The sequence below is a fragment of the Lontra canadensis genome, unplaced genomic scaffold (genome assembly GCF_010015895.1).
Source record: "Lontra canadensis isolate GAN:19392208 unplaced genomic scaffold, GSC_riverotter_1.0 scaffold2, whole genome shotgun sequence".
NCBI lineage: Eukaryota > Metazoa > Chordata > Mammalia > Carnivora > Mustelidae > Lontra > Lontra canadensis.
The window spans coordinates 6610612-6637049 of record NW_022630996.1 but is presented as its reverse complement, the minus strand read 5'-3'; the positions used below and the strand labels follow the sequence as shown (position 1 = coordinate 6637049).

The following is a 26438-nucleotide window of genomic DNA, read 5'->3' as shown; positions in this document are numbered from 1 at the left end:
AGTTCAAGCCCCAGGCTGGGCTCCACACTGGGCGTGGAACCTGCTTAAGAAAAAATGGTGCTAGCCTAGATTTCCTTTATTATAAAAATTAGTTCCTAATACATTTAGTGTGCTAGTCTAGGTGTGGGAATGGTGGGTAACACACAGCAGGAAAAGAAAATGGCTTAATCTCAGGAGCTTGCCTTGTGCGTTGATAACCATGAGCATCTGCCCCCAACTGCACAATTGCTCCTGTCTGTCCAGCTGACCCTGACCTCTGGACTGGGACTGGCCACGATCTCATTAAATGAAAATCCTAAAAGCTGTCATAGGCTCTTCAGAGGCTGATAGAGGAGTGGGTCACAGAGGGATAGCTTCTGCCAATTCTAAGGTCCCAGATGCGGCCCAGATGCAGCAGATGCTTCATGAATATTTGATGAGCTAAACGGAGGAAGTGGTGAAGTCTGCAGCTGTCCCCCACAATGGGGGCACCAACCGGACACCCAGATGTGGGAGAGCAGAGGAACGAGCATGGACGCTGAGTCCTGCTGTTGACTTGTGAAGAGCTGGAAGCAGCCTTCATGTATCAGTGGCAATCCCGACATGCTTCCTGGGCACCCAGACTGTCCTTCTGCAGGACAGCTGCTTCTGGACCTCAAGCTCTTGCTGACATGATTACCTACTGTGTTTAGCTGTTCTGGTGACAGAGGACTGGGGTTTGCTCTAGCCTGGCAGGAAGAGGAAGAAAAGGGCTGATGGGTCCTTATTCTCCGGCATTAGGGAGGAGCCTCCCTCAGACTGCACAGCTGCTGTGGGCAGATGTTGCTCACTGTTCCAAGAGGCGAGCAGTGCCTTCTCAGCATGAGAGGAGGGCAGGGGAGAGCCAGGTGGGACACAAAGGGGCAGACCGAGTTGTGACCCCCTTCCTCTGTCAGGCCAAGCTTATCCACTATGGGAAATGAAGGGCTTCCTGAATGTTGAAGGCATCTATAGCCAATGAAAATACACTTCAGAGGCAAGTAGGAACTGTCTTCCAATGATCTGTTGGGCTGGACTCTGCCATGAGAACATTCTTCCGTAGGAGGAGCAAAACTGCAGTTAGCTAGCTTTCACAAGAATGACAGGAATTGGTTTGGTTAGGTGAGATCTACTCTTCATGATGGATTCTACCTTCAACTCTCTTCAGGAGGACTAGTGGCAGACAGACTCCCCGAGTGACCACTGAACACAAAAGGCACGATTTCTGTGGAGACCCCCCACTTGCTAGCAAATGCTGTCCTTCCCTGGGGCCCAGAGAGGAACATGGCTTCCTTTCTTGGGCTGGAAATAGATCTTTGCAATGGGATTTAAGCTGATACTTGCAGCCTAGATTTGGCCTTCCTTTACTTAATTTCTTGAACAACTACACATTGTATAACAACTATTTATAGGGGACACAAACATATTACTGAGGAACTTGAGGAATTCATAATGTAGCTGGGGAGATTTTTTTTTTAAGATTTTATTTATTTATTTGACAGAGAGAGAGAGAAAGCACGAGTAGGCAGAGAGGCAGGCAGAGGAAGAGGGAGAAGCAGGCTCTCCACAGAGCAGGGACCTGGATTCAGACCTCCGATCCCAGGACCCCGGGATAATGACCCAAGCCAAAGGCAGACACTTAACCCACTGAACCACCCAGGTACCCCTGGGGAGATATTTTTAAGATACATTACACAACTTAAATCATATTTCAAATCATCAAAGAGATATCATAATGCAGTATACACAATTTGGTATAAAATGAACACTTCAGCCCACTGACTAAGAGGGGAAGGAGTTCCAGGGACTGGAATGACCTAGAAGTTTCCTGAAGGAAGCATGATTGATCTGGGCCTTAAAGGATGGGGAGAGAAAGGCAAGAACCAAGGGCAGACATAGAAATGACCTAGCACAGGGGTGGGCAAAATACAACGCGTGGGCCACATCAGGCCCTCCATCTGCTTTTATATAGGCCATGACCTAAGAATAGTTCTTACATTTTTTTTTTAAGATTTTATTTGTACTTATTTGACAAAGAGAGATCACAAGTAGGCAGAGAGGCAGGCAGAGAGAGAGGGGGAAACAGGCTCCCTGCCGAGCAGAGAGCCCGATGGGGGACTCGATCCTAGGACCCTGAAATCATGACCTGAGCTGAAGGCAGGAGCCCCAACCTGTTGAGCCACCCAGGCACCCCAGTTCTTACATTTTTAAATGGTTGGTGGGGTGCCTGGGTGGCTCAGTTGATTAAGCCTTTGGCTCAGGACATGATCTCAGGGTTCTGGGATCAAGTCCCATGTCGAGCACCCTGCTCAGTGTGGAGTTTGCTTGTGCCTCTCCCTCTATCCCTCCCCCCAGCTCATACTCTCTCTTTTCTCTCAAATAAATAAACAGAATCTTTAAAACATTTTTAAATGATTGGAAAATAAGTAAGATTTCATGATGTGAAAATTACATAAAATTCAAATTTTGGTGTCTATAAGGTTTTGTTTTCATTTTTTAAAAGATTTTATTTATTTATTTGACAGAGATCACAAGTAGGCAGAGAGGCAGGCAGGCTCCCTGCTGAGCAGAGAGCCTGATGAGGGGCTCGATCCCAGGACCCTGAGATCATGACCTGAGCCAAAGGCACCCACTGAGCCACCCAGGTGCCCCATAAAGTATTTTTTTTTATACACAGCACATTCTTTTGTTTGGATACTGTCTACTGCTGCTTTGCACTACAATGGCAGCACTGGGTAGTTACAACAGAGAGCCTATATTTACGTTCTAGTCCTTTGGGGGAAACGTTTGCCAGTCCTGGGCCTCTAATATCAGAGGGGCAATTAATAGGCTCTTGCTGGAAGGGAGCTTTTGTATGTAGGAAATTAGGTAGTAACGGGTACCCAGGGATCAATTATGAAAGATTATTTAATGTCAAGCTAAGGAATATGAATTCAATCCTGTAGGCAAGGCGTTATATGGAATAGAGTTTTATTACCTATATGTACATGGTGCAAAATTCCAAAAGGCTCAAAAGGATATTCTGTAAAAAATGTCAGTTTCTACCTTGACCTCCAGGTATTCACCCAGACAGCTCCACAGACGTCCCCACTTACTCATTCTGAGGTTTCTGTATAGAGATAATCTTCTATGTACATAAACATGTATGTATATTTTTCTATTTAAAACCCCACAAATGGTAGCATGCTATAAAAGTACTGTTTCTGCACCAGAAACTTTGTTTTAGGTCAGGACAATCTTTATAGTTGTATAATATGGGTGTACTGTCATATTTACTCAGCTTGACCCAGAAGCTACAATACTATTTTAGGATGTTTGGTTGAGCAGAGGGGTTCCAGAAAAACTAGAGGCAGAAGAGCAGGCAGGTGGCCAATACACATATCCAGGAGCCCAGCAGTGACGGTGGCCTGGCATTCCAGCATAATCCGGAACTCCAGGCTGCTCAGGGCCATCGTGCTGCAGGGGACCACTCTCCCCACTCTGCTCCCCTGGGGACTCATACCTTAGACGATGTGTCAGGAATGGAAGAAGTGGGAGAACCAGGAAAGGTCAAGACGCATTTCTTTCCCAGGCAGCGACCATGTAACTCAACGTCCTCATAAGGGTTTTCCTTCATTGGTGGATCTGTGGTCAAAGGCAGCAAGTCAGGAACTGGGAACATCAAGTAAGTTTGCCTTAACAGGTATCTACCCAACACCTTGGCCTCTCCTTGTGGGGATGTCTGATATCTTGTTACCCATTCACGCCCTTCCTCCTGTACCCTGATTTTCACTGGGGTAACTTCCCATGTCCTCAGTCTTAGGTCTTAGGTGTACAGAGTTAACTCCATTCTGAGCTGCAGAGCTTTAGCCAATTGGAGTATCGCCAGTCCCTGCCTCAGTGTCCAGGTCAGGGAAGGGCTCATATCCCAAGCTTACGCCAATCAGTGCACAGATTCCTGGGCTATGAAGGTGAACAAGGGACCTAAACCAGTCTCGTCAAAGTCAGAGTGAACCTCAGGTTTTTCTTGGGTGCAGCACAAGGGTTCTTCTTTTCCAACTGGAAGGTACGGATTCTCCAGAGCTGATGGCAGCCGTCATGGAGATGATGGGAAAGCTGCTGAGCATGGCGCTAACCCGAGAGATAGGAAACAAGGGAGAACAGGCCACTTTGGGTCACCGAGCCAACAAACGCCCTTGTTACTTCAGTGGGGTCTTCTGTTCTCTGTAACTGAAAGCTGCCCTGTCAGGTACACATGGAAGACCAGATCTCATACCACTTTGGACCTAGGAAGCCTACGGCTTTGGCAGCAACCCACCTCCACAACTTGGACACCAGAATTCAGATTGTCCATGGTGAAATTCATAGCTCGGCTAAACACACACACACCCGTCTTCTAGTCTCCTGTTTTCTCCCACCACGGAGTCTTCTCTTCTGATACTGGTGACTGTATGCACATATGCGTGTATGTATCTGCTCTACCTGCCCCTTGCCTGTGGCCGCATGTGGGCTTCTCCTTCTTACCAGCTCCTTTAGTCCTGACTACCCACCTCACCCGCCCGGACAAGCAGACAGTGGGCCCAGCTCCCACCTCAGTCAAACTGTGATGTTCCCTGCGGAGTAGTTAACTCACTAATTCAAATGCAAACACACTCTACTAATCTGAGCTCCACTTGAGAATTTAAAAGAATTAAGGCCAACATTAGATATAATTTTAATAACAGACATTCATTTTAGTCTGAATTTTGATGTCCTGTTACTGCCACACTCCTATAGATTCAGGGAGAGGGTGGTGGCCCAAGTTTTCCTTCATTCGGTAGTCTCCACACTTCACTGAGCATCTGTGACATACGAGGAACTTTGCCTCCCATTTTCTCCCACCCCTGACCTGACCAGGCAGCTGTGGTCATCTTTAGTATACAGATGAGAGAACTGAAGTTCAGAGGAGTTAAGGCCCCGGCTCAGCGGCATATACCTAACACAGCAGAGCCGAGAGTCAGTCATGGCCACCAAGACTCCACGTCTCCAGCGCGTCCCGCCGCACCCTGCCACCTCTGTGGCGGTTCCTGAGCAGCCTTTCCACACCCCTCCCGGTCCCCGTGCTCTCACATGTCCCTCGAGGGTCCCTCTCTCTCACCCCTCCTGGCTCGCTCATTTATCTGAGTATATATATTTCTTTGAGACTCTGTGCATGTGCGTGTGTACGTGTGTGTGTTTGTGTTTCAAGCACTAAGCCCCATTTCCTCTCTCCCTTTTCTCACAAACTCATTCCCATGCACAGGCATGTGGGCCTCTTACCTAGAATGTCTTCGTAGACGTTCTCCTCGGATAAAGTGCGTGTGAGCCCCAACTTGGTCTGTGCGTACCAGTCCACCCTGCTGTTCTCAGAGGAAGACTGCAGTAAGTCTTCAAACTCATAGGACTTTCTGGTTTGTACAAGATGGGAGAAAAGCAAACAAGAACTCGAATCAAACTGGGCTGGTCCAGAGATTATATACCAAACAATTTTCTTCCTGCAAACATTTCTTTTACTGAAATCAATTCTGTTTCTTGCAAGAAGGTATGAAAATCCTTAAATAAGAAGTGTGGCTTTTGTGTGAAAGAATGTTTACGCTGTTATGCTGTGTAAAGGTAGCAAAGTGTGTATACACACACACACACAGTCCCAACTTTGGAAGCAATCATATACATAGAAAAGAAGAAGAGGGAAGGAAGTGAAATATACAGCTACTATCTCGGGAGTGATGAATGGCTCATGGCTTCTCTTCACTTTCACTTTACTGAACTTTTTAAATACTCTGCAATGTTTACAGAGCACACACTCATGATCGGAAAGGAGCAGCGAAGGCCAGTTCAGAGTGGACCAGAGGTCTGGGCACCTCCCCACTTCTCTCACTGAGTGGTTATTATCCTCTCTTTCTGGGCTTTGGGCGTATCCCAAGGTTTTTGTTTAGATTCTAAACTTTGTATCTCCACATCTGAATTCATCACCCCTTATCTCCACTCCACCCTTGTTCCTTCTGATCCTGAGCTCAGCCTGTGGCGTGGCCCAGGAACACAAASAACGGCCAGGCTTCCAGCTTCCAGCCYAGGTGCCTATGGTTTTAAGTCAGGTCTTGAGGCTGAAAACTGTCACTTATGCCCTGGGGGGCCTGACTCATTCACAGGAGCTCAGGCTGTGAAGGAAGGGCTCTCTCTCCATGCACCCCTTCTCCCGCCCCTTGAGGTGTCCAGCCAGGAGAGGAAGGACTGAGTTTCAGAGGTCCAGGAGGTGGGGGTCTAGGTGAGTGGGAAGCAGATCTGAGTTGTTTTCTCTAGGGTGGGATTGTGTCGTGCAGTGTGCCCCGCCCCCAACTCCCGAACACTCCCTAGTCAGGGATGCCTAGCCCAGGCTGGTACTAGCCAGGCAGTGGCTTGAGGATGGGGGTGTGGTGGTCTGTGAGCCAGAGCAGAGCAAAGTTACTGGGCTGGAGTGAGGCACAACTCCTGGGTTTTCCCTGCTGAGTTAACCAGATCATGTTAGCTAGAGTCCCCAGAACGCACACTACCTAGATTTGGTAAGGAAGATGCAAACTGTTCAAAGAGATCACAGAATCATTCACTCAACATTTACTGAGTAGCGACTAAGGGCTTTACTCAGATTAGCACGTTTGAACTTGGCAACAACCTTGTGAGAAATTACTATTATTATCCATACTTTATACATGAGAATAAAGAAATGGAGAGAGGTTAGATATATTGCTCAAGGTCACATGGGGAGAAAGTGGTAGAGTCAGGGTCAGAACCTGGAAGTCTGGTGGTGAATGGTGCTCTTAGTGCAGGCACTAGATGGGAGTATGGATGTAAGTCAATATGGGAGGAAACGTGTAGTCACAAAATTTATTTACATATTAACCTTGCACAAAAGGGAATTTCATTTTATGACGTGTAGTCATAAAATTTATTTACATATTAACCTTGCACAAAAGGGAATTTCAAAAGGCTAACAGTAACCACATCCAAATTGGCTTCTCTCTTGTTTTAAACATTTCCATATTTGTTCCACATCCAGTCCATATGTTTAATAAGCACCTTCTGGGGTCTGAGCTGAGCCCACAGCTGGTAATGCAAAGGCAAGAAGACCCTGCCTTCGGGGAATCCACAGCCTGGTGAAGGGGTGTAACCTCCTCTCAGCCTCAGTTTGCTTCTCGGGCCCTCAAATTATCATGTGATTGTGGTACTTCCTAGTTTTAGAGATGCTGGAATGCTCCAATGGGCTCACTGAAGTTTGATGACAAGGGTTATAACTTAGGTATTATCCCAATTTTGACAACCAGTGCCAAATACTGTGATTTCAAGTAGTATTTTGAAGGTTATTCATGACTTTTCCATATTTTTATAAATGAAATACTGTCTTACAAGCTCCTCCCCCATTGAATGACCCACGGGAATCTCAAAATGAATAAATCCAAAATTGAACTCAGCCTCCCACTCTCCCTCCTGGGTGAGGACCAGCTCCTCCTCCAGTGCTCCTCAGCAAAGGCTATCACCATCTGTCCAGATGTTTATGCCTTAAACCTGGGAGTCCTGTCCAAATCCCCTTCTCCATTAGCACCCATTTCTAACCAATTAGTTAGAGTGATTTTAACCAATTTTAACCAATTTGCTGGAGTTACCAGCAGTATTCCCAGTATCCCCTACTTCCCTCAGTCCCCACTGCAGTGAAACCACAGGCCAACCCCAACGTCTCCAGGCTCTGCCTTCCACCCACGGCTACCCACTAGGCCCATTGGTGTCCCTCCCAGTCCGCTTTTCACAAATGCAAATCAGGCTGGGAGTCTCTCCTTCTTAAAAACTTTGACATGTTTCCCATTTGTCTTGGGCGGTAGACCCAAATCCTTGCCTGGTCTATGGGACTCTTCCAGAGCCGGCTACAGAAGACCTGGGGGCCTCAGCTCACACCCTTCCTGACCCTCTGGCCACACTCCTGCCTTCAGGGCCTTGGGCACACTAAATCTTTCTTGCTCTGGGACCTTCATCTGTTTCTCACCTGAACACTCATCTCCACCTTCCTTCTTGCCTGGGAACCTCAGGCCTCTGTGGGAGGGCTGCTTCCTCCCCAGTGCGGCCCTGTTTCCAGAACAGGTGAGATACCACTACTGAACATTCCCACAGTGCCACAAGCTTCCTGCAGCCCTGAGTGCGGTTATAGTTCATAACTGCAAAGCTGTGTACGTCTAAAGACCACTAGTCTGGGAGGTCCGGGAGACCAGGGTCTCCGTCTGTTCTGTTCACTGCTATATGCTAATATCACAGAGGTGCATGATAAATATTTGTTGGTTGAATAAATGAGTAAATATTTTAAAAGCTGGTTTTAATGGCCAAACTTACTGCTTATAGTTTATCCCTCCATTGGGGTAAAGAAAATAAGGCAGCTGTATTCTTGGAGCTAATTTTTAGTCAATTGTTTGGAACATATCTCCCCCAGGATTATTCTCAGCTATGACTTAAATGAGCTTGGAGAGCCTGGGACCTAGGCACCACTTCAAACACCATTTGGTTGGGCTGGGAACTGTAAAAACCATGCTTTGATTGCCTCAGCCACCTGCGCTGCCACAGACTCTCTTTTACCTCCGTCCCCAGCAACCACACGCAGCTCTTTCCCCATCCCACCACGCCCTTGGGAGGAGCATTCATGTCACCAGGTGATCAGTGTGAGGGTTAAGTGGGAGAAGACTTATGATAGCTCAGCCCACACTCTTATTGGGGACCCCCTCCAACAACTGCAACTGCTACTCACATTGGGTTTCTGCTTATCTCTATCCTGAATCCAAAACAGAAACGTCAGAAGAAAAAACATCTCTATCCCCCATTATGCCTAACATCCAACCATTTCCACTTCCAGGGCGAAATAAGACATGACAGTCACTGCTCTAATGTAGAATAACAACTATCCTCTCTATTCTCGTGTCTTTGTTTTCTAATGCAACCACCATTAAAATAAATGAATTTAGGGCACCCGGGTGGCTCAGTGGGTTAAGCCTCTGCCTTGAGCTCAGATCAAGATCTCAGGGTCCTGGGATTGAGCCCCACAACGGACTCTCTGCTCAGCAGGGAGCCTGCTTCCTCCTCTCGTTCTGCCTGCCTCTCTGCCTACTTGTGATCTCTCTCTCTCTGTCAAATAAATAAATAAAATCTTTAAAAATTAAAAAAAAAAATGAATTTGCAAAATCAAGCTTCTCCAGTGCTTTCAGGTAACTTCTGCTCTAGGTCTTAATCAAACAATTTCCCCTTTTGAAGATTTTAAATACTCGGGTTTTCTTTTCTTTTTAAGATTTACTTATTTAGGAGAGAGAGAAAGCACTGCATTCATGAGCGTGCATGTGCAAGTGCACGTGGGAGGGGCAGAGGGAGAGGGAGAGAGAATCTCAAGCAGACTTCCTGCTGAGCACAGAGCCCAACCCTGAGGTCATGACTTGAGCTGAAACCAAGAGTGGGACGCTTCACAGACTGAGCCATCCAGGTGCCCTATTATGCTCAGTGTTGGTTTACTTTTATTTATTTATTGGACAGAGAGAGAGAGAGAGCCAAGCAGGGGCCGGCAGCAGAGGGAGAGGGAGTAGCAGGCTCCCAGCTGAGCAGGGAACCCGATGTGGAGTTCAATCCCAGGACCCTGGGATCATGACCTGAGCAAAAGGCACTTAAGCAACTGAGCCACCCCGGCACCCCAACACTCAGTTTTTAGACATGGCAGTCAGAATTGCCTCATGGATGTCATGTTGACTGGGACAGACTCCTAATATCAGGGACAGACTGCAGTATGGCTGGTAAGTTAACTTAGCCACTAACTGGGTAATAGCTGAGGGTTGCTGTCCAGCCAGACGACTCTGGGGGTCCCAGTCAGTCCTACAGAAGGCGCAAATTATTGAATCAATAACATCAGGCATGTGACTTGGCAGCCATATAATGACCAAGGTTTCACGTCCTCCAAAAGTTCTGCAAGTCACATGCGAAAGCTCCGAGAAAAGGCTGAAGCTATACAATGCCAAAATAATTAGTTGAAAAGCTGAAATTTCGGTCAACATCATTATTCGGTTTCATAAAGATCTAAAAACTCTGTCATAGGATCAAATTAAACTGAAATTAAAAGTCTGCATTCCCGTTCAAACCCCTGGGGCATAGAGATACGTGTGAATTCAGGATCCTACGTATACTTACAAAATAGTAACTTGTTAAATGTTGGCTTTAAGGCATTCCTGCCCGTTACTCAACGCATGTCACAGGACATACACAAGCAAGTGACTGCTGCTGTAGGGACCTTATCTTTGGAATTTCTTGACATTTAAGGGTTTCTCATTTCCCATTTTAGGATGGAAGGCACAAGTCCTTGCTTTTAATTTCCTGGGGCTTTAGAGAAATGAAGAAAGAAGAAAGGGACAAAAGGAGGAGGGGAGAGAACACAGAACAGAAAAAAAAAGGGAAGAGAAGGAAAAGAAAGAAGACATTTTCTGAAACTGAGCATCTGAGTCCACTGGTTTGGCTCCCGCAGAAGCGGCTCATCGGCCTATGAAAATGAGCCCAGTGCATTCTCTGAAGTACGCAGCCTGGCCATGTAATTCTAAACCCTCCCAACCTCAAAATCCTTAATCATTCCTTTCTTCAGCTCTGGCTTGGCTCTCCTGCTTCAGAGAGGGCAGTAAGTCCGCCAAATTTGAGTTGAGCCTCTTCTTTTTGTTAAGAGATAAGACCACAATAAAAAGTACGCTTTATTTTTCTAAGTAGAAAGTGAACATCGTGCCCTAATCACCCCCACTGTACTATTTTAAACAAAAGGAAAAATCCAAAGCCAAAATTCTTAAAACACAGCTGATGCAACCATATTCAAACTGGCCAAGAAAAATTTCATTTTTGGACTGAAACTAAGTAACTTTAGCTGGTTTTAAAGAGAATGCTGGAAGACCACAAAGAGCAGATGGTAGCTACAAGAGAAAAGATAATGGGAATAACTGTTCACTAGGTTGATCTATCTGCCCAGAGATGACACAGAGGTAAGATTCTGATTTCCCAGAAGCAACCTGTCCCTGAAAAGGGGGGCCTTCCTAGAGGAACAGTCCAGAAAGGGCACAGAAGAGCTGCTGTCATGACACACTGGGGTCATGAGCAGAAAGGTCACCCCAGTACTTAGGCACTTGGGTTTTGGCACCAGTTTGGGAAAGGATTAAGAACTGGAGGCAGATACAGCTTTCTCAGAACATAAACAAGGAAGCCTCTAAGTTCTTCAAAAGATCCTACGTACCACTGATACCCTAGCCTGGTAAAGACAGTACAATGAAAGCCAAGTAAAGACCAGTCACATTTATGGAATACTAACACCAAAATCTTAAATAAAGTATTAGAAGCAGAATTCCGCAGTATATTAAGGGAGTAACAAACCAGGACCAAATGAGAGTGCATTCCCAAAATGTAAGAATGGGTTAATATTAGGATATAAAGTCATTATTCACAGGTCAAAGGACAGGAAACGTATGATCATATAAAGCTATTGAAAAGTAACCTGACAAAAATCTAACATTCAATCCTAATTTCTAAAATCCTAAGTAAGGGGCACCTGGGTGGCTCAGTGGGTTAAAGCCTCTGCCTTCAGCTCAGGTCATGATCCCAGGGTCCTGGGATGGAGCCCCGCATCAGGCTCCCTGCTTGCAGGAAGCCTGCCTCCCCCTCTCTCTCTGCCTGCCTCTCTGCCTGCTTGTGATCTCTTGTCTGTCAAACAAATAAATAAAATCTTAAAAATAAATAAATAAATAAAACCCTAAGTAAAAGAAGCATAGGGGTGTCTGGGTGGCATAGTCAATTGAGCATCCCACTCTTGGTTTCAGCTTATCTCAGGGTTGTAAGATCTTGCTGGGCGTGGAGCCTGTTTCGGATTCTTCCTCTCCCTCTGCCCCTCCCCCTCCCTCCTACCCACTCCAGTGCTCGCTCTCCCTCTTTCTAAAAAAAGCAAAAAAAAAAAAATTTTTTTAATTAATAAGGGGCGCCTGGATGGCTCAGTCAGTTAAGTGGCTGCCTTCAGCTCACGTCATGATCCCGGGGTCCTGGGATTGAGCCCCTCATCGGGTTCCCTTGCTCAGTGAGGAGCCTGCTAATCCCTCTCCCCCTGCCTGCTTCTCCCTCTGCTTGTGCCCTCTCTCTGTGTCAAATAAATAAATAAAATACTTTAAAAAATAATAAAATAAAATAAAAAAGGAAGGTGAAAAAAAAGTGGTAGTGTTGAAAGATCTCTATGACATCCTAAGTAAAAAACAGTGTGTGTGTGTGTATATATATATGGCATGATTTCTTTTTTTTTAAAGGACATAATTTCTTTTTCTTTCTTCCTTTCTTCCCTTCTCTCATCTATTTATCTATCTACCTACCTACCTACCTACCTACGTACCTATCTGGAACATGCAAACTTTTTCCCTTGGAAGAGAACTTAAGAAATTCTGTTTTTTGCAGCCAAAACAATCTTACCTGACAGATCATGTAAAGCAGGCCAGTGACATGACTGAATAGAATTCTAGAAGACTGCTCTGGCTGCTATGGAGGGATACACTGGGGTGGGAAGTGGACACGAGAGAACTAAGGTGGTAGCAGTGAAGCAGATGTAGTCACATCCAAGGGCATGTCTCCAACATGCTGTAAATTAGATCAGGGCTCTGTGAAAAGGAGAGGAATCACAAACGACTCCTAGGATTTGGCCGAAGTGTAACGAAGGGTAATGCCATTTAATAAGATGGCTGTTATTTGGGGAGGAGACGCTTAGAGTAGCCTGGACTGGGAATTTAGGTTTGGACACGTTCAGTCCAAACTATGAATACAACCAAATGGGACAGTCATGCCGGAGATGACCCTGCAAACCTTCGCTGGAAGAGGGAGTCAGGGCTGTGGGGATACATGTGGGGGTTATAAGCATGTAACTGACATTTAACGCCATGGGACTGAATGAGCTCATTTAGGGAATGAGGCCGACAGAGGAGAGAAGTGCCTGCTCTCACCCAGGATGGTGTGTTGGGGGTTTTATTCTGACACTCAGGGAGAGGTAAATGGAACTGAGAAGGAGCAGCATGTGAAGCAGGACCGCCAGGAAAGCAGGGGATCTAGAAGCCCAGTGAATGGGGTGAAGTTGTTCCTCTAATGCCAAGACATGTCCTGTAAGAAAAGAACAGAGAACAGGCAACTGGATTTGGTGAGATGGGGGTCACAGGTGGCCTTGGGTCAAGAGCAGTTTCAGGGTAAGTGGCAAAAGTAACTGCAGTGAGTTAAGGGGAAAACAGAAAGTGCAGAATGGGTGACCAGAGCAGAGACAACGGCTCTGAGTTTTCCTCTATGGCTGGTTTCCAGTTTAGTGGGTATCAAACCAATTAACACATCCCAGAAATAGGCTAGAAAGTAGCTCTCAAAGCAGGAAAGAAACAGTTTCCAATGCGCCGATCTGATCTTCAAGCACGCACATACTTTATTATTTCATGTACTATTCTGACATTATAAAAGATTTAGGGTGTGCATCTTTATGTATAAATGAGGAAACGGAGGCTTTGGGAGGTCAGACAAGGTGTTCGAGGTCACACAGAGTGACAGCAACAGGGCCGAGGCCAACCCGGGCTGTGTTTCTAGAGCTCACACCAAGAAAAAGCATGAAGACAGGAGCCAGCAGAGACTGGAGACACCATGTATGAGTGGGGGATGGGAGTGGCGGATGAGAGTCAGCACCAATTAGCCCACCGCCAGAGTTACCACGAGTTTTCGTTGAACTCTTGGTTAGTGACAGAAATAGAAGGACTTGTCACATCCAAAGGGTAATTTTCCCAAGCTAATTCTCATTTTGAGGACGGAGAACACAAAACACTGGCATCACTTATCACATCTGCAGGTTTCATCAATACACTGTCTCAAGCTATGACCAGTCTGGACCAACTACAAGACCCACCCATTTAATAAAACCAGTAAGCCGCCACCTGAGAGCAGCTGTGATGCAGCATAAGCCACTGAGCGGACAGTCGGCCCCCACCTACCTGTGGTCAGCACTGGGTTTCGGCCTCCCGGTCCACAGTCTTCTGTTCACAGAGGAGGGTGGGGGAGAGGAAGGCAGGGGCGGGGGAGGTAGAGAAGGCAGAGGAGGCAGGTGCCTTTTATCCTTCCGGAAGCTGATGCCTGGGTTCCCGTCCTTGTCCCCTTCTCCATCGTGTTTAAACGTTCTCCGGGGCTTGGGCAGGGGGTTGATGAAGGGTTTTGCGGGGGAGCCCTCTGAGCCCCTGTCCACACCCTCCAGGCTCTGGTCGCAGAGCCTCCTGCACAAGCCTTTCCTTTCCTCTGCAGCCTCAGGGGTGGGGTCCCTGGCCTCCAGGTCCCAGTGGTGGGACCTGAATTCCAAGCTACACCCGGCCCCACGGTTCTCAGGGAGGGTGGGCCCCTCCTCAGCCTTGTGTGGCAGGCAGTGTGGGGAATAACAAGTCCCGGGTAACTGGGGATCCAGCCCGGCTGACCCATCCTTCAGAGCCTGCTCCAGTTTCTTGACCTGCCTCAGCACAGAGAGGCTGTCATTCGGAAAGCGCTGTTTGCCCAGCCTGGGCTCTCGGCCTCTGCCCAAGCTGGGAGCCAGCTGCCTGGCTGGCTGGTTGTCTTGCCTTGGCTCTGCATCTTGTCCCCCAACTTTCATGACCCCTTTATTCCTCTCATTCTCCTTGCTCTCTGTCTCGGGCCTGGTTCCATCCTGCACCTCTGTGACCCACGCTCTCACACCATCACTGTTCCTCCTCCCCATCACACAGGACATCAGGTAGTCCTCTTGCCCATCTGCTCTCCTGCAGGGTGCAGGGGTGGACAACTCCTTTTTCCCTTCCCATCTGGATATCTTGTCCTTTATGCTGAGGGGCTTGTGCAGGGCCCCTCCCTGGGCAGGAGGGCAGGGGTTCTGAACACTGCTGAGCTGCCTCTTGCCCGCCTTGCTGGCTTCTTTAGCACTGAGACGTGAAGCTGGGTCGCTGATGATCATATTTGAGCTGAACATGTTCTGCTGAAGACAGTTCACTCTTGACTCTAGCATCAGGTTACTGAGACTTTCCAATGAGCTTCTTCTGGGGGGTGAATCCTGATCAGTCTCTGGCAAAGGAATGGGGGACCTAAATGGCAGCCTTCGAGGGTCTTCCCCAGCCTTTGGACCTTCCACCTTGACCCTGAACAAGAAAGACAAACATTGGGTAATGGATTCTTAGTCATAGAGACTAGCTAGAACTTAGATACAAATGCTATATGCTAGCTGTTAAATAGTAAACATTGAAACCACCACTTTAAGAAATCACTCTGTTCTTCTTAGGAAGACAGTATTGTGGAATGAAATGAAATGATCTACTGGATTTTTGGAATGCAGTAGACTTGAGTTTAAAGCCTAATTTAACCACTGACCAGCTGTGTGACCTTGGACAAGCTGTTTCACTTCTCTAAGCCTAAGTGTCCTCATCTGTGAAATGGGAATAATGATAATACGTATCTACCAGAGTGGCTGAAAACATTGAAAGAGGAAGGCCACATTAAGCATTTAGCATGTCGTAAGTGTATAACGTTATCATTATTGTCAGCTTGTTTTCCTGATGAAAACAGGGAACATCTTCTGAGGTAAAAGCTTACATAGTCCAGATTTCCTCTGTTTCTGGAATCAATGGATGGGCCTTTGTGATGACTATTTAAAAATCAGAACAATGCCTAAGTCATAAAATGTTTGCTCATTCTGGGCTTCCTAAGCTGTCCTGACTTGAGTAGGAAAAGCCACAATTATTGGCTGCATCTGAACTGGACCTTCTCTAGACAGTGAGCCTACTAGACTGGTTTCTTCATGTGAACAGGGATTGCTTGGTTTTGTTGGATTACTTTGAATTTTGGCCTGTTTGGGCTACTGTTGAATTCTCAGCACCTGGAACAATGGCAGAGTAGTAGAACGTGGTACTCATTAGCCACATGTGACATCTACATTGGACAGAGTAAAAGAATATTTCCATCATCGCTGGAAGTTCTGGCCTAGAACAAACACGTCGGGAGATAAGCCTCCAAATGTGATTTTAGGAGATTAGTCAGTACCACTAAGATGTTAAAAGCTCTTCTGAAAGGAAACCAGAAAAACATTTTTAAGCTAGTCTAATGAGAACGGGAGTGTTTTTGAATGCAAAATAATCTTCCAACAGCAAAGGTCGTAACTAAGCAGACTGACCTTGGACATGCCAAAATTAACAAGGACGCACAGACCAACTTCCTGGAGCACATTTTTGGAATATATAGATCTGACTACATAGGAATTCTGAAACTCTAAGGGTCACAGTGAGGGACAAATAATTAGCAATTTCATGCATCCTGTTACTATTCAGCTTTCTGTTCCAAAGACTAATAATTATTTACATGAAGACTTCTCCCTCCATTGGGACATTAACACGTAAATTGTGTTGCTATTTGTGGTTGACAGCATAAATTAGAAACTTGTGAATATGCAAACACATTTTCATATTTTAAATACGGCTATCAAAGCAGAATTCCTTATTTAAATAAACAATTAGCATGCACAACAGAGTGCTTACAAAAGAGAAACACATTTTTCAATTGTCCTGTCACCACTGAGGACATTAGTATGAATTCAGATTTTAGTGAGAAGCAGAAACAGAATCAGTTTGTTGATATTTTACCGAAAGTTCAAAAGGCAGAAGTTAAAGCCCTGGCTCTCGCAGCGCTAGAAGCAAGATGACAGGCAGACACATAAATACACAATTCACATTAATTCATGCTTAATGACAATGGATGATATAAACAATCATAAAAATCATATGTACTGGTTTTTTAAAAGATTTATTTATTTTAGAGAGAGAGAGAGTGGCATGAGTCGGGGGGCGGGCAAAGGAAGAGGGAGAGTCTCCAGCAGATGCCGCACTGAGTGCTGAGCTCCACGTGGGGCTCAATCCCACGACCCAAGAGATCACGACCTGAGCCGAAATCAAAGGTCGGGCACTTAACCGACTGGGCCGCCCAGGCGCCACATGGACTGTTAAAAAATACTGACAACAGATAAACATGGCTTTCAAGTCAGTGGGGACCTCGGTTTGAATCTTGGCTCTATTTTTTTTCATTTTAAAATAAGAACTCTTGGGGCACCTGGGTGGCTCAGTGGGTTGAGTGACTCTTGATTTCGGCTCAGGTCATGACCTCAGGTCATGAGATCAAGCCCTGTGTCAGGCTCCACACTGAGCATGGAGCCTGCTTAAGATTCTCTCTCCCTCCCTCCCTCTTTCTCCCCCCACCTCGCCCCACCAAAATAAATAAATAAGAACTCTCTCTCTCTTCTCTAGACTGGAACTTGACTGGTGCAGAGGTCAAATTTATCTTTAAATTTATCTAGCATGCAGTAGACAGTCAATAAATACTTAGAAGACAAATGAGTGGATGAGTCAATATACGTTAATGTCCCCGGAGTACAGCACACACTCCAGTTCCTGACAGTACTAAATGGCAAGGAGTGTTGCTGCAATTGTCTAAGATCCCAGATGTCTGGGGTGACCTCACAATCATGGAGGCCCAATGTGAAAACTGAGAGGGAAGAAGGACGGCTTGAAGAAGACCACATGGAATTATGAAGCTCAAGTGAGAGGCAAGGATGGTGAAGCCAGAGGCAAAGGGCCCTCTCCATGTGGTTGTTGCACCCAAGGATTTTCTGAGGTCCTGTTTCCAGGACACTACGGCCCCAGAAGGGAGTGGGGACTGCGGTGCAGAGCTGTGATGACCAAGGCCACCGCAGAGTGTGAGACAGAGAGTCAGAGGAAAGAGCTCCATGTGGAGAGAAAACAGCACTGCTGAAAGAGGATGGGCAAAGCCGGCTTTGCGGACAGATGCACCTATAAAGATTTAAGGTTCAAGGATAATGAAAAGGCCTATGCATCCTAGTCGTTAGGAAAATAAATCCTGGGCTAGAATGGGTAGAGGGCGTGAAGCTGCCATGGGCCCGTCCTCTCAACAACTGGGTGCTAGTCAGACCTTCCACTGCCCACTGTGGTCACAGGTTCTCCGGCATGTGGCGATATTTCCAGGAGGCACATGGCAATGACTTGGAAAAGACCTGTCCTTAGTCCAACGAAGTGGGGTTAGAGAGGAGGGAAAGGCGGTAGAGAGAGGAAGGAAGTAGAAACTCTGGGCCAACTTCTACACTCTCAGGGGAGAAAAGCTCTTACTTGTCAGCCAATTTGTAGCTCAGGTTTTCGGTCTGGCTGTGGCTGCCCTTGGCCGGCCTGCACACTGTCATCATGTCAGCACCAAGAGGAGCTCCAAGTCGCCTGGGGGAACAGGGATGCATACTCAATGAGTCACGACAGCAAATCTAGGGCCCACACCCCAAACTATTTATCCCTGACAGAGTCCACCCAGGGGTGGGGTATGTGTGTGTGACTGCAACACACCCTTCAGAATCCCTGACCCAGGAGAGAGGGCAAGGGCACAGAATCCTGAGATCCCCCTGGATGCAGACCCCATACCAATCAACCACTTCTCAGTCAGAATGCATGCCAATCCTGTGTGTGCGCGTGCGCGTGCCACATGTGTTCATGGGTGTGTGAAAGCAAAAGATAAAATACCAGCACAACCCGGCAATTTTTCAGGCTCTCTTAAACCTGTGATGCACTAACAGTCCCCAAAGAAGACATGAGTCATTACTCTACTTGAAACAATGAACCATCTGCCTAAACCAAACCCCCCCCACAGAGGTACTCCTGTGCTGGCCCTTGGGCACGCATGGACACCCTCTGTCCTCGGCCTTGGAGCCCTGTGCGAAGAAGACCCTTTCCCAGCCGCTGCAAGCCCAGGGAAGGAAACGCGGAGCCACTAAGTCATCTGTCTGGTCTAAGGAAGAGCAGGTGGCTCTGGCAAACCCAGGAATCCCACGGAGCACCTCACACCTAACAAATAAGGACCATGTGGATGCTAAAGCAGCGGCCTCTGCGGTGTAGTGGTTTCATGACGTGCAAGTGCCTGACATTCCAATGCAGTGAAGTAGCTGACTAAAAGGCAGGATTTCAATAGCAAGGCCCGTCAGAACTCTGTCTCTCAACATGAGGACGAACGGACATTGCTCAGGTGGACGTGGCTAGGAAGATGAGACCCATCGAGAACGGAGAACACCAACAGGATGGGCAACGCAAGTCTTCTGCGGAACATGAACATCGCATGGATAGTCCCTCCTGATGGGGACAAGGTGGCTCTTTGGCTAGAGGTTCAAGGAGTACTGAGGTACTCGAGATTCACGTCTCTTTTCCACTGACCCTCCAGGGAATCCCCCTCCTGAGTCCCTCTCAAGTTCCAAGATTCCCATCCCCTCTCTCAGGAGAGTTTGCCTGCCAGGCGACAGGGTAGCTGCCCAAATTCCTGGCCTGGGCATCCCCTTCCTGCAAGAAATCAAAGGGCTGGACTTCAAGACATGCGTGTAACTCCTGGGAACAAGGAGAGGGAGGCCAGGAGCAGGAAGAGAAAAAGAAAAGGTAGCGAGCTCTGGGTAACAAATTAAAAGGAAGAGGGTTGAGACTGGGGAGCTGAAAAGCCAGGAAGGGAACAGGCTGGTTCAAGCAGGTGTGAGTTTGGGGAGGGGGGCAGCGCTTAGGCCCGCCCCCGGAGCTCAGCTGCCCCTTACCCAGTCATGTGGCATCCTATCTTTTGGGGTACGGCTGTGCTGAAAGCAATCCAGCTCTTTAAAGAAGTCAGGCCCAGAGCTCTCCCCTCCTGTTAGGGAAGAGAGCGCTAAAGGGCCTTTCAGAACAGGAAGGAACTCATTGCCTCTCTCATAATGCTCCACAAAGCTTCTGGTCAACTATACTTCAATTAAAAAAAAAAAAAAAAAAAAAAAGCTTCTGGAGCCTCTCCATTTGGCTGGACTGAAAGACACGGCCCTTTTGTCATGCATCTGGCAGTCGGCCCGTTGGATATCAAGGACAGTGGCTGCTCCCTCTCCGCCCCCCTCATGCCTGCACTCTGTACCCACACGCACAACGCAGGGATGAAGTCTCAATCCACGTAAGCAGCAACTATCTCCAGCCACCCCCTTCTTTCTAGCAGGCGTCCCCCTCTCCTGGGCACCACAAGCACGTGCCAGGTTCTGTGCAGGATGCAGGGCGGCCTCAAGGATGAGTAAGACATGGTGTCTGCCCTCAGGGAGAACACCCAGGACTGTGCTTGGTCACTCAGTCCTGGCATCTGGCTTTCCCCCAAAGAGAACAATTTGCCTATACTTCCCAGAAAACCAGAGCTTTCCCAAAAGGGACAAAAGCCGTTGTGTCTCATGCACAGAGAACCGTGTATGGAGTCTGAGGTTGAGGGTCACAAGAAGCACTTAAATAATATGGTCCTGGAGTGAACTCGATTCCCATCGGGTACTAATGACCTCAAGGACTAAAACCACGGTCTCTAGAGAAATAGCTGGTGCCATATTCTGAGAAGCAAGTTCAAGTGGGCTTCAGGGGCTGGAACTGAGAGAGTAAAGAAGGGCCCGCCACTTGGCGATCAGCCTCCCAGCATTTCTAAACTCACAGACGGACAGAACATGTTACCCCCACAAAACTACGACCCTTCCCTTTTCACCTGTGATGTTTCAAAGCCATTAATCAGGTGACAAGCCCAGCTTAACTTGCTGACTGGAAATACTCTGGCACTTGTCACCGTAACTTTGCCATCACTTTGTAGATTTGGGATTGCAAGGTGGAGCTATTTCCCCAAGTGTGCTCCACCGGGAATCTGTTCAAGTCTGCTGGGGGGTCTCGGGAGGGCAGGTAGACTTCAGGGCACCGCTCCAACTACCAAAACCCACTGTCTGGGCGCTGGCCTGAAGCTGCATTTAAATACAGTCCATCAAAGGCCTCGGGCAATTTTTACACAACCCGACATTCTTTATTTCTTCCTGAGCAATTTGGCCTTGTGATCCAGACTGGTTTCCAGGAGGTATAATGATGCATGACTAATAAAAACACATTTTCCCACTCCACTGCTTTCCATAAAAACAGAACTTCTCATTCACCAGATGGGCTTAATTAGTATTAATAATTTTAATTAAATTTAAAATGTCATACAAAATTCTGACGCTAGATGATAGGTACGTGAATACAGGTTTTAGAGAGACGCTTCCGGTCTGTCTCAAAGGACCACAGAAAATGTAATTGTTCCAACCTGACATTACCAGATCAAAAACCTGTGTTATTTTATAATTCCTTTACGTTTACCCACAAAGGCTTAAAGTTCCAGCCTGATCTCTGAAAACACCGTTTTTTTCTTTTTTTAAGGGACTTGGAGTACTAAAAGGTGAAGTCAGTAATTGAAAAACAAGTGTCTTGTTTTTGCCCATGAGAGTGTCAAGATTTTAAAACAGATATTAAGTGTTTTCCTGGTGGTAGGAAGGGGGAAATGACATATCAGATCTTCTCCTGAGCACAGTTCTTACAGGAATGCCTGAAGGACCTGAAAGAGGGACAGGGTGCAGCCCGCAGTGCCGCAGTGCGGAGAGAGGAGCCACCAGAGAAAGGAGGGGGGAGCAGGTCCTTCAAAATCCTGCCCAGGCCTGCCTGCCTGCTCTGCTTCCTCCGCTGCCATCTGGGGAAGCAGCCTGGGGAAGCCTGTGTGGTGTCCACCACCAGGAGCCCAGTGAGACAGCCACTGGCATTCCTAGGCCGGGCCTCTCAGAGCATTGCTACTTTTAATAGAGCATTGTTCATGTTTTATTTATTCTGAGCATTGATGAATTATCCATTTATCAAATTATAAATTATATAGGGGCCACTGAGCTCTCACCAACATTTATAACATTCTTCCTGTTAACTCTGGTGGGATTTTTAACGGTACAACAGGGAGGTGATACATGAGCTACAGAAATGTTGCTATCGAAGTCACCTACAAAAAGAAGTTCAGATATTACTGTTTTAGACACTGCGAGAAAAACAATCTGGACATGCATAAGCCATGGGGGTTTGTGGGTGGAGAGACTGGTTTCCCAAATCTTAAAACAAAAACAGTGATTTAAATATAAAGTGAAATCTGGAAATGCCAATCCACTGATAAATGAACAAAATGAACTATACAAACAAGGGAATGTTACTTAGCCATAAAAAGAAGTGAAGGACTGTTACATGCCGCAATATGGATGAACCTTGAAAATACAGTAAGTGAAAAAGCTGGACACAAAAAGCCACATATTGCATGAATCTATTTATAGGAAATGTCCAGGGTGGGCAAGTCCATAGAGGGAAGGGGAACTGGATTGATTGCCAATAAGTAAAGGTTTCTATGGGGGATGATGGAAATGTTCTGGAATTCGATAGTAAAGACAGCTGTACAACTATCACTATATAGTAAGTAACTACAAGTCACTAAATTGTACACTTTTTTTTAAAAGATTTTATTTATTTATTTGACACAGAGAGATCACAAGTAGGCAGAGAGGCAGGCAGAGTGAGAGAGGGGAAGCAGGCTCACCGCCGAGCAGAGAGCCCGATGTGGGGCTCGATCCTGGCACCATGGGATCATGACCTGAGCTGAAGGCAGAGGCGTTAACCCACTGAGCCACCCAGGTGCCCTAAATTGTACACTTTTAAGTGGTAAATTTTATGTGCGTTATATCTCAATTAAAAATACATTATACACATCTTCAGTAAAAACAAAAATAAAAAATTTGGGCAGGGGAAGGAGGGATGGAGTAAGGAATAAAACACACACAACTATAATTTTCCAGTGCCCTTTACTGTTCTAAGGTTAGTATGCTGATTCTGGAATATAGGTAAATATATATTATATGCACTTGATTTGTACATAAAATGGTCATACTTGATATACTGAATGAAAAAATACAATTTATATCACAAATGACTGCACATTAATTCAATATTATTTATTTTTTAAATGGTTTTTAAAAATTTTTCTTAAAGATTTTATTTGCTCATTTGACTGAGAGAGAGAGAATGAGAGAGAGCACAAGCTACGGGAGTAGCAGGCAGAGGGAGAGTGAGAAGCAGGCTCTCTGCTGAGCAAGGAGCCCGATGTAGGGCTCCATCCTTCATGACCTGAGCTAAAGGCAGATGCTTAACTGACTGAGCCACCCAGGTGCCCCTACAATTCAATTTTAAATGGTTTTTCCTTGTGTTGCAAATAAAGCTATAAGTCGTTTGGCTTTTATGATTCTAGTAACTTATTTTTATCATTTTTATAAATAGTAAAGACAAAATTGAGAAGGAACCACAACAATTACTGTAGAACAAAAATAGTTATTTTTCTCAACTGAGCATTCTTCACAGCAAGCATATATGGAAAGTTTGTTTTCAGAAACTATGTTGAGAAGGAATTAAAACGACACCGTCACAACCATGCAGCTCTGGCTGTGTCTAGCTGCTCAGGGAAGCTCACTCTGAGCCTCTAGAGGTTTCATTCTCATCTTCTTCAAGCAAACAGTTTTTAAAAAACACTAGGGGCACCTGGGTGGCTCAGATGGTTAAGTGTCTGCCTTTGGCTCAGGTCATGATGCCGGGGCCCTGGGATGGAGCCCCATGTTGGTATCCCTGCTCGGCTGGGAGCCTGCTTCTCCCTCTCCCTCTGCCTCTCCCCCTGCTTGTGCTGTCTCTCTCTCTGTGTCAAATGAATAAATAAAATCTTCAAAAAATTAAAAATTAAAAAAAAAAACTAAATAGCTTTAGTTTTTTGATTTTGGAGTATTTTCCAAAAGCAAACCAATTTCTTCACATTTGGAAAAAGACAGAAGACTGAAGTGGGTGAGGAACAAGAGAAGCCAAAGGCTACGCGTCGCCTCAGAACAACGCCGAGGAGGCCATTTTGGCAGAATCACAGCCTGCACTCTTGAACCAAATGCTTAAACCATGCCCGCACAAAAATACCACACACACGACAAGAAACCAGGTCCCCAGTGCACCATACCAGGCAAAGACCATGGCAGCGCCAAGGAAATGATTTTTCTGCTAACAATCATCAGACTCTTCCTATTTCTAGAAGTTCTTCTTCTGAGCCCAGAAGCTTCCCCCATCAAATACGAACGTTCAAGAAGTGTCTAATGAAGGAATGAACATGAATCATTTTCTTATATTTACCATATCTATCAACAGATGACTGGATAAACACGTGGTTTAGCCTTATAATGGAATATTATTCGGCCATAAAAAGGAATGAAGGACTCACATATGCTATGGCACGGATGAACCTTGAAAACACCATACAAAGTGAAAAAAGAACAGTGACAAAAGACCACCCATGTTATATGATGCCATTTATACAAAATGTCCAGGACAGGGGCGCCTGGGTGGCTCACTGGATTAAAGCCTCTGCCTTTGGCTCAGGTCATGATCCCAGGCTCCTGGGATCGAGCCCCACATGGGGCTCTCTGCTCAGCAGGGAGCCTGCTTCCCTTCCTCTCTCTCTGCCTGCCTCTCTGCCTACTTGTGATTTCTGTCAAATAAACAAATAAAAATCTAAAAAAAAAAAAGAAAAAAGAAATGTCCAGGACAGGCAATACAATAAAGACAGAAAGCAGATTAGTTGGGTTGAGGGATGGGGTAACTGGGTGATGGGCATTAAGGAGGGCATGTGATGTGATGAGCACTGGGTGTTAAATGCAACTGATGAAATCACTGAACTCTACCTTTGAAACTAATAATATACTATATGTTAATTAAAGAAAAAGAAAAGCAGGTAAGTGGTTTGCCAGCGCTGGGGAAGGTAGTGTGGGGAGTGACTGTTAATAGGTATGGGTTTTTGGGGGGGTAGTAATGAAAATGTTCTAAATTAGGTAGTGCTGGGACGCCTGGGTGGCTCAGTGGGTTAAGCCGCTGCCTTCGGCTCAGGTCATGATCTCGGGATCCTGGGATCGAGTCCCACGTCGGGCTCTCTGCTCAGTGGGGAGCCTGCTTCCCTCTCTCTCTCTCTCTGCCTGTCTCTGTCTACTGTGATCTCTCTCTGTCAAATAAATAAAATAAAATCTTTAAAAATAAATAAATAAATAAATAAATTAGGTAGTGCTGATAACTGGACTGGTGAATATGTTAAAGACCACATGTCTGTACACTTGAAAAAAGGTGAATTTTGGGGTGCTTGGGTGGCTCAGTCGTTAAGCGTCTGCCCTGGTCAGCCTTGCACAGGGCTCCCTGCTCAGCGGGAAGCCTGCTTCTTCCTCTCCCACTCCCCCTGCTTGTGTTCCTTCTCTCGCTGTGTGTCTCTCTCTCTCTCTCAAATAAATAAATAAAATATTTTTAAAAATAAATGAATAAATAAAAAGGGTGAATTTTATGGTATGTGAATTGTATCTCAATAAAGCTGTCATTTTAAAAAAAAAGAAAAAGAAAAAGAAAAAGCAGGAGGGAGTGCTGAATGGAAGGAGTCCTGGCCCCTCCCGGACCCGGTGAATCAGACTGCCAGAGGGCCCAGGAATATGCATTTCTAAGCTCCCCAGGGAATTTCCACTACAGTCTAAGAACCCATAAACCATATTTATTTTCCTGGCCCTTGTGTACTCAGTCCGGAACAGAAACACTCTCCTCTGCCCTCTGCTTTGGAAGGCCGGGGTGTCTGTCTGCTCCTATTTCCCAGAACCTCTAAAATCTGACCGAGGACTTATCAGCACACAGTTAGCTGCTCCTGTCCCTCAAGCCAGGATAAATGCTTCAACGGCTGTGTCCCTACACAGACTTCAATACCAAGGTTTGTTTTCATTCTAAAGGAGGCCTAGGACCAGAAGTATAATCTGAGTAATTTTAAGATTTTCTCTGGGTATGAAAACTCAGTTACCAGACAATAATATTTTAACAACTTGGTCAGTATTTTCCTGACCTACACCTGTCAGTTTGTCTGACGAACGAAGCCACTGGGAATCTGGCGAGAGCAGCCTGACCCTGCGGGCTGGACCACACTCTGTGGTGCTCCTGAGGCCAGAGGCAGTTGATTTTTATTCTTCTCACTTTCTTAAACACGGGTTTCACACCTGCAGAACATTCTTATGTACAGGGATGTATCTGGCCACCTTAATAAAATGGAAACACATTTTCGCTTAACAGTATTCGCAAACCAGGCTTTTTCCTTCACCCACTTGCAATGCAGAAATACTCCCATATGTTGCCTCTAGGCTGTCCATTTTGTAGAGGGTAAAAAAGAGAAAAAGTGCAGTTAGGTGGCCATCTTGCCTATAAGCACGAAGCTACAGTGTGTATAAGGTTTTAGCTCTGTCAGCCCTCCCGAGTGAATGCTTATAATTACTGCTGTCACCTCTTTGGAAAAAGTTACTATGAGTTTGCCACAAATCATCAAAGTATGAGTTATGAAAGTTATGAAATATGTTCACACTGTCAAAATACGGCTTAAGAATCCGAATTCTGGTAAATATATTTTCTTTTAAGTAAAAAATACTGGGGCTCCGGCTGGCTCAGTTGGTGGAGCATGTGACTCTTGATCTG

General features: G+C 46.1%; 1 protein-coding gene across 2 annotated transcripts in view; it reads right to left on the bottom strand.

Moving 5' to 3' along the window:
- The window catches only part of DENND2A (DENN domain containing 2A), a 101886-nt gene that overhangs the window by 49697 nt on the left and 25751 nt on the right, over positions 1 to 26438 (bottom strand). For both annotated transcript variants that reach the window (XM_032867592.1, XM_032867583.1), the window contains 4 exons: positions 18195 to 18296; positions 14007 to 15167; positions 5275 to 5402; positions 3500 to 3621 (listed from right to left, as the gene is read on the bottom strand). In XM_032867592.1, coding sequence (XP_032723483.1) covers positions 3500 to 3621; positions 5275 to 5402; positions 14007 to 15167; positions 18195 to 18268 — 1485 coding nt within the window. In that variant the 5' untranslated portion in view covers positions 18269 to 18296. Of the gene's footprint in view, positions 1 to 3499; positions 3622 to 5274; positions 5403 to 14006; positions 15168 to 18194; positions 18297 to 26438 lie in introns of those variants that run through there.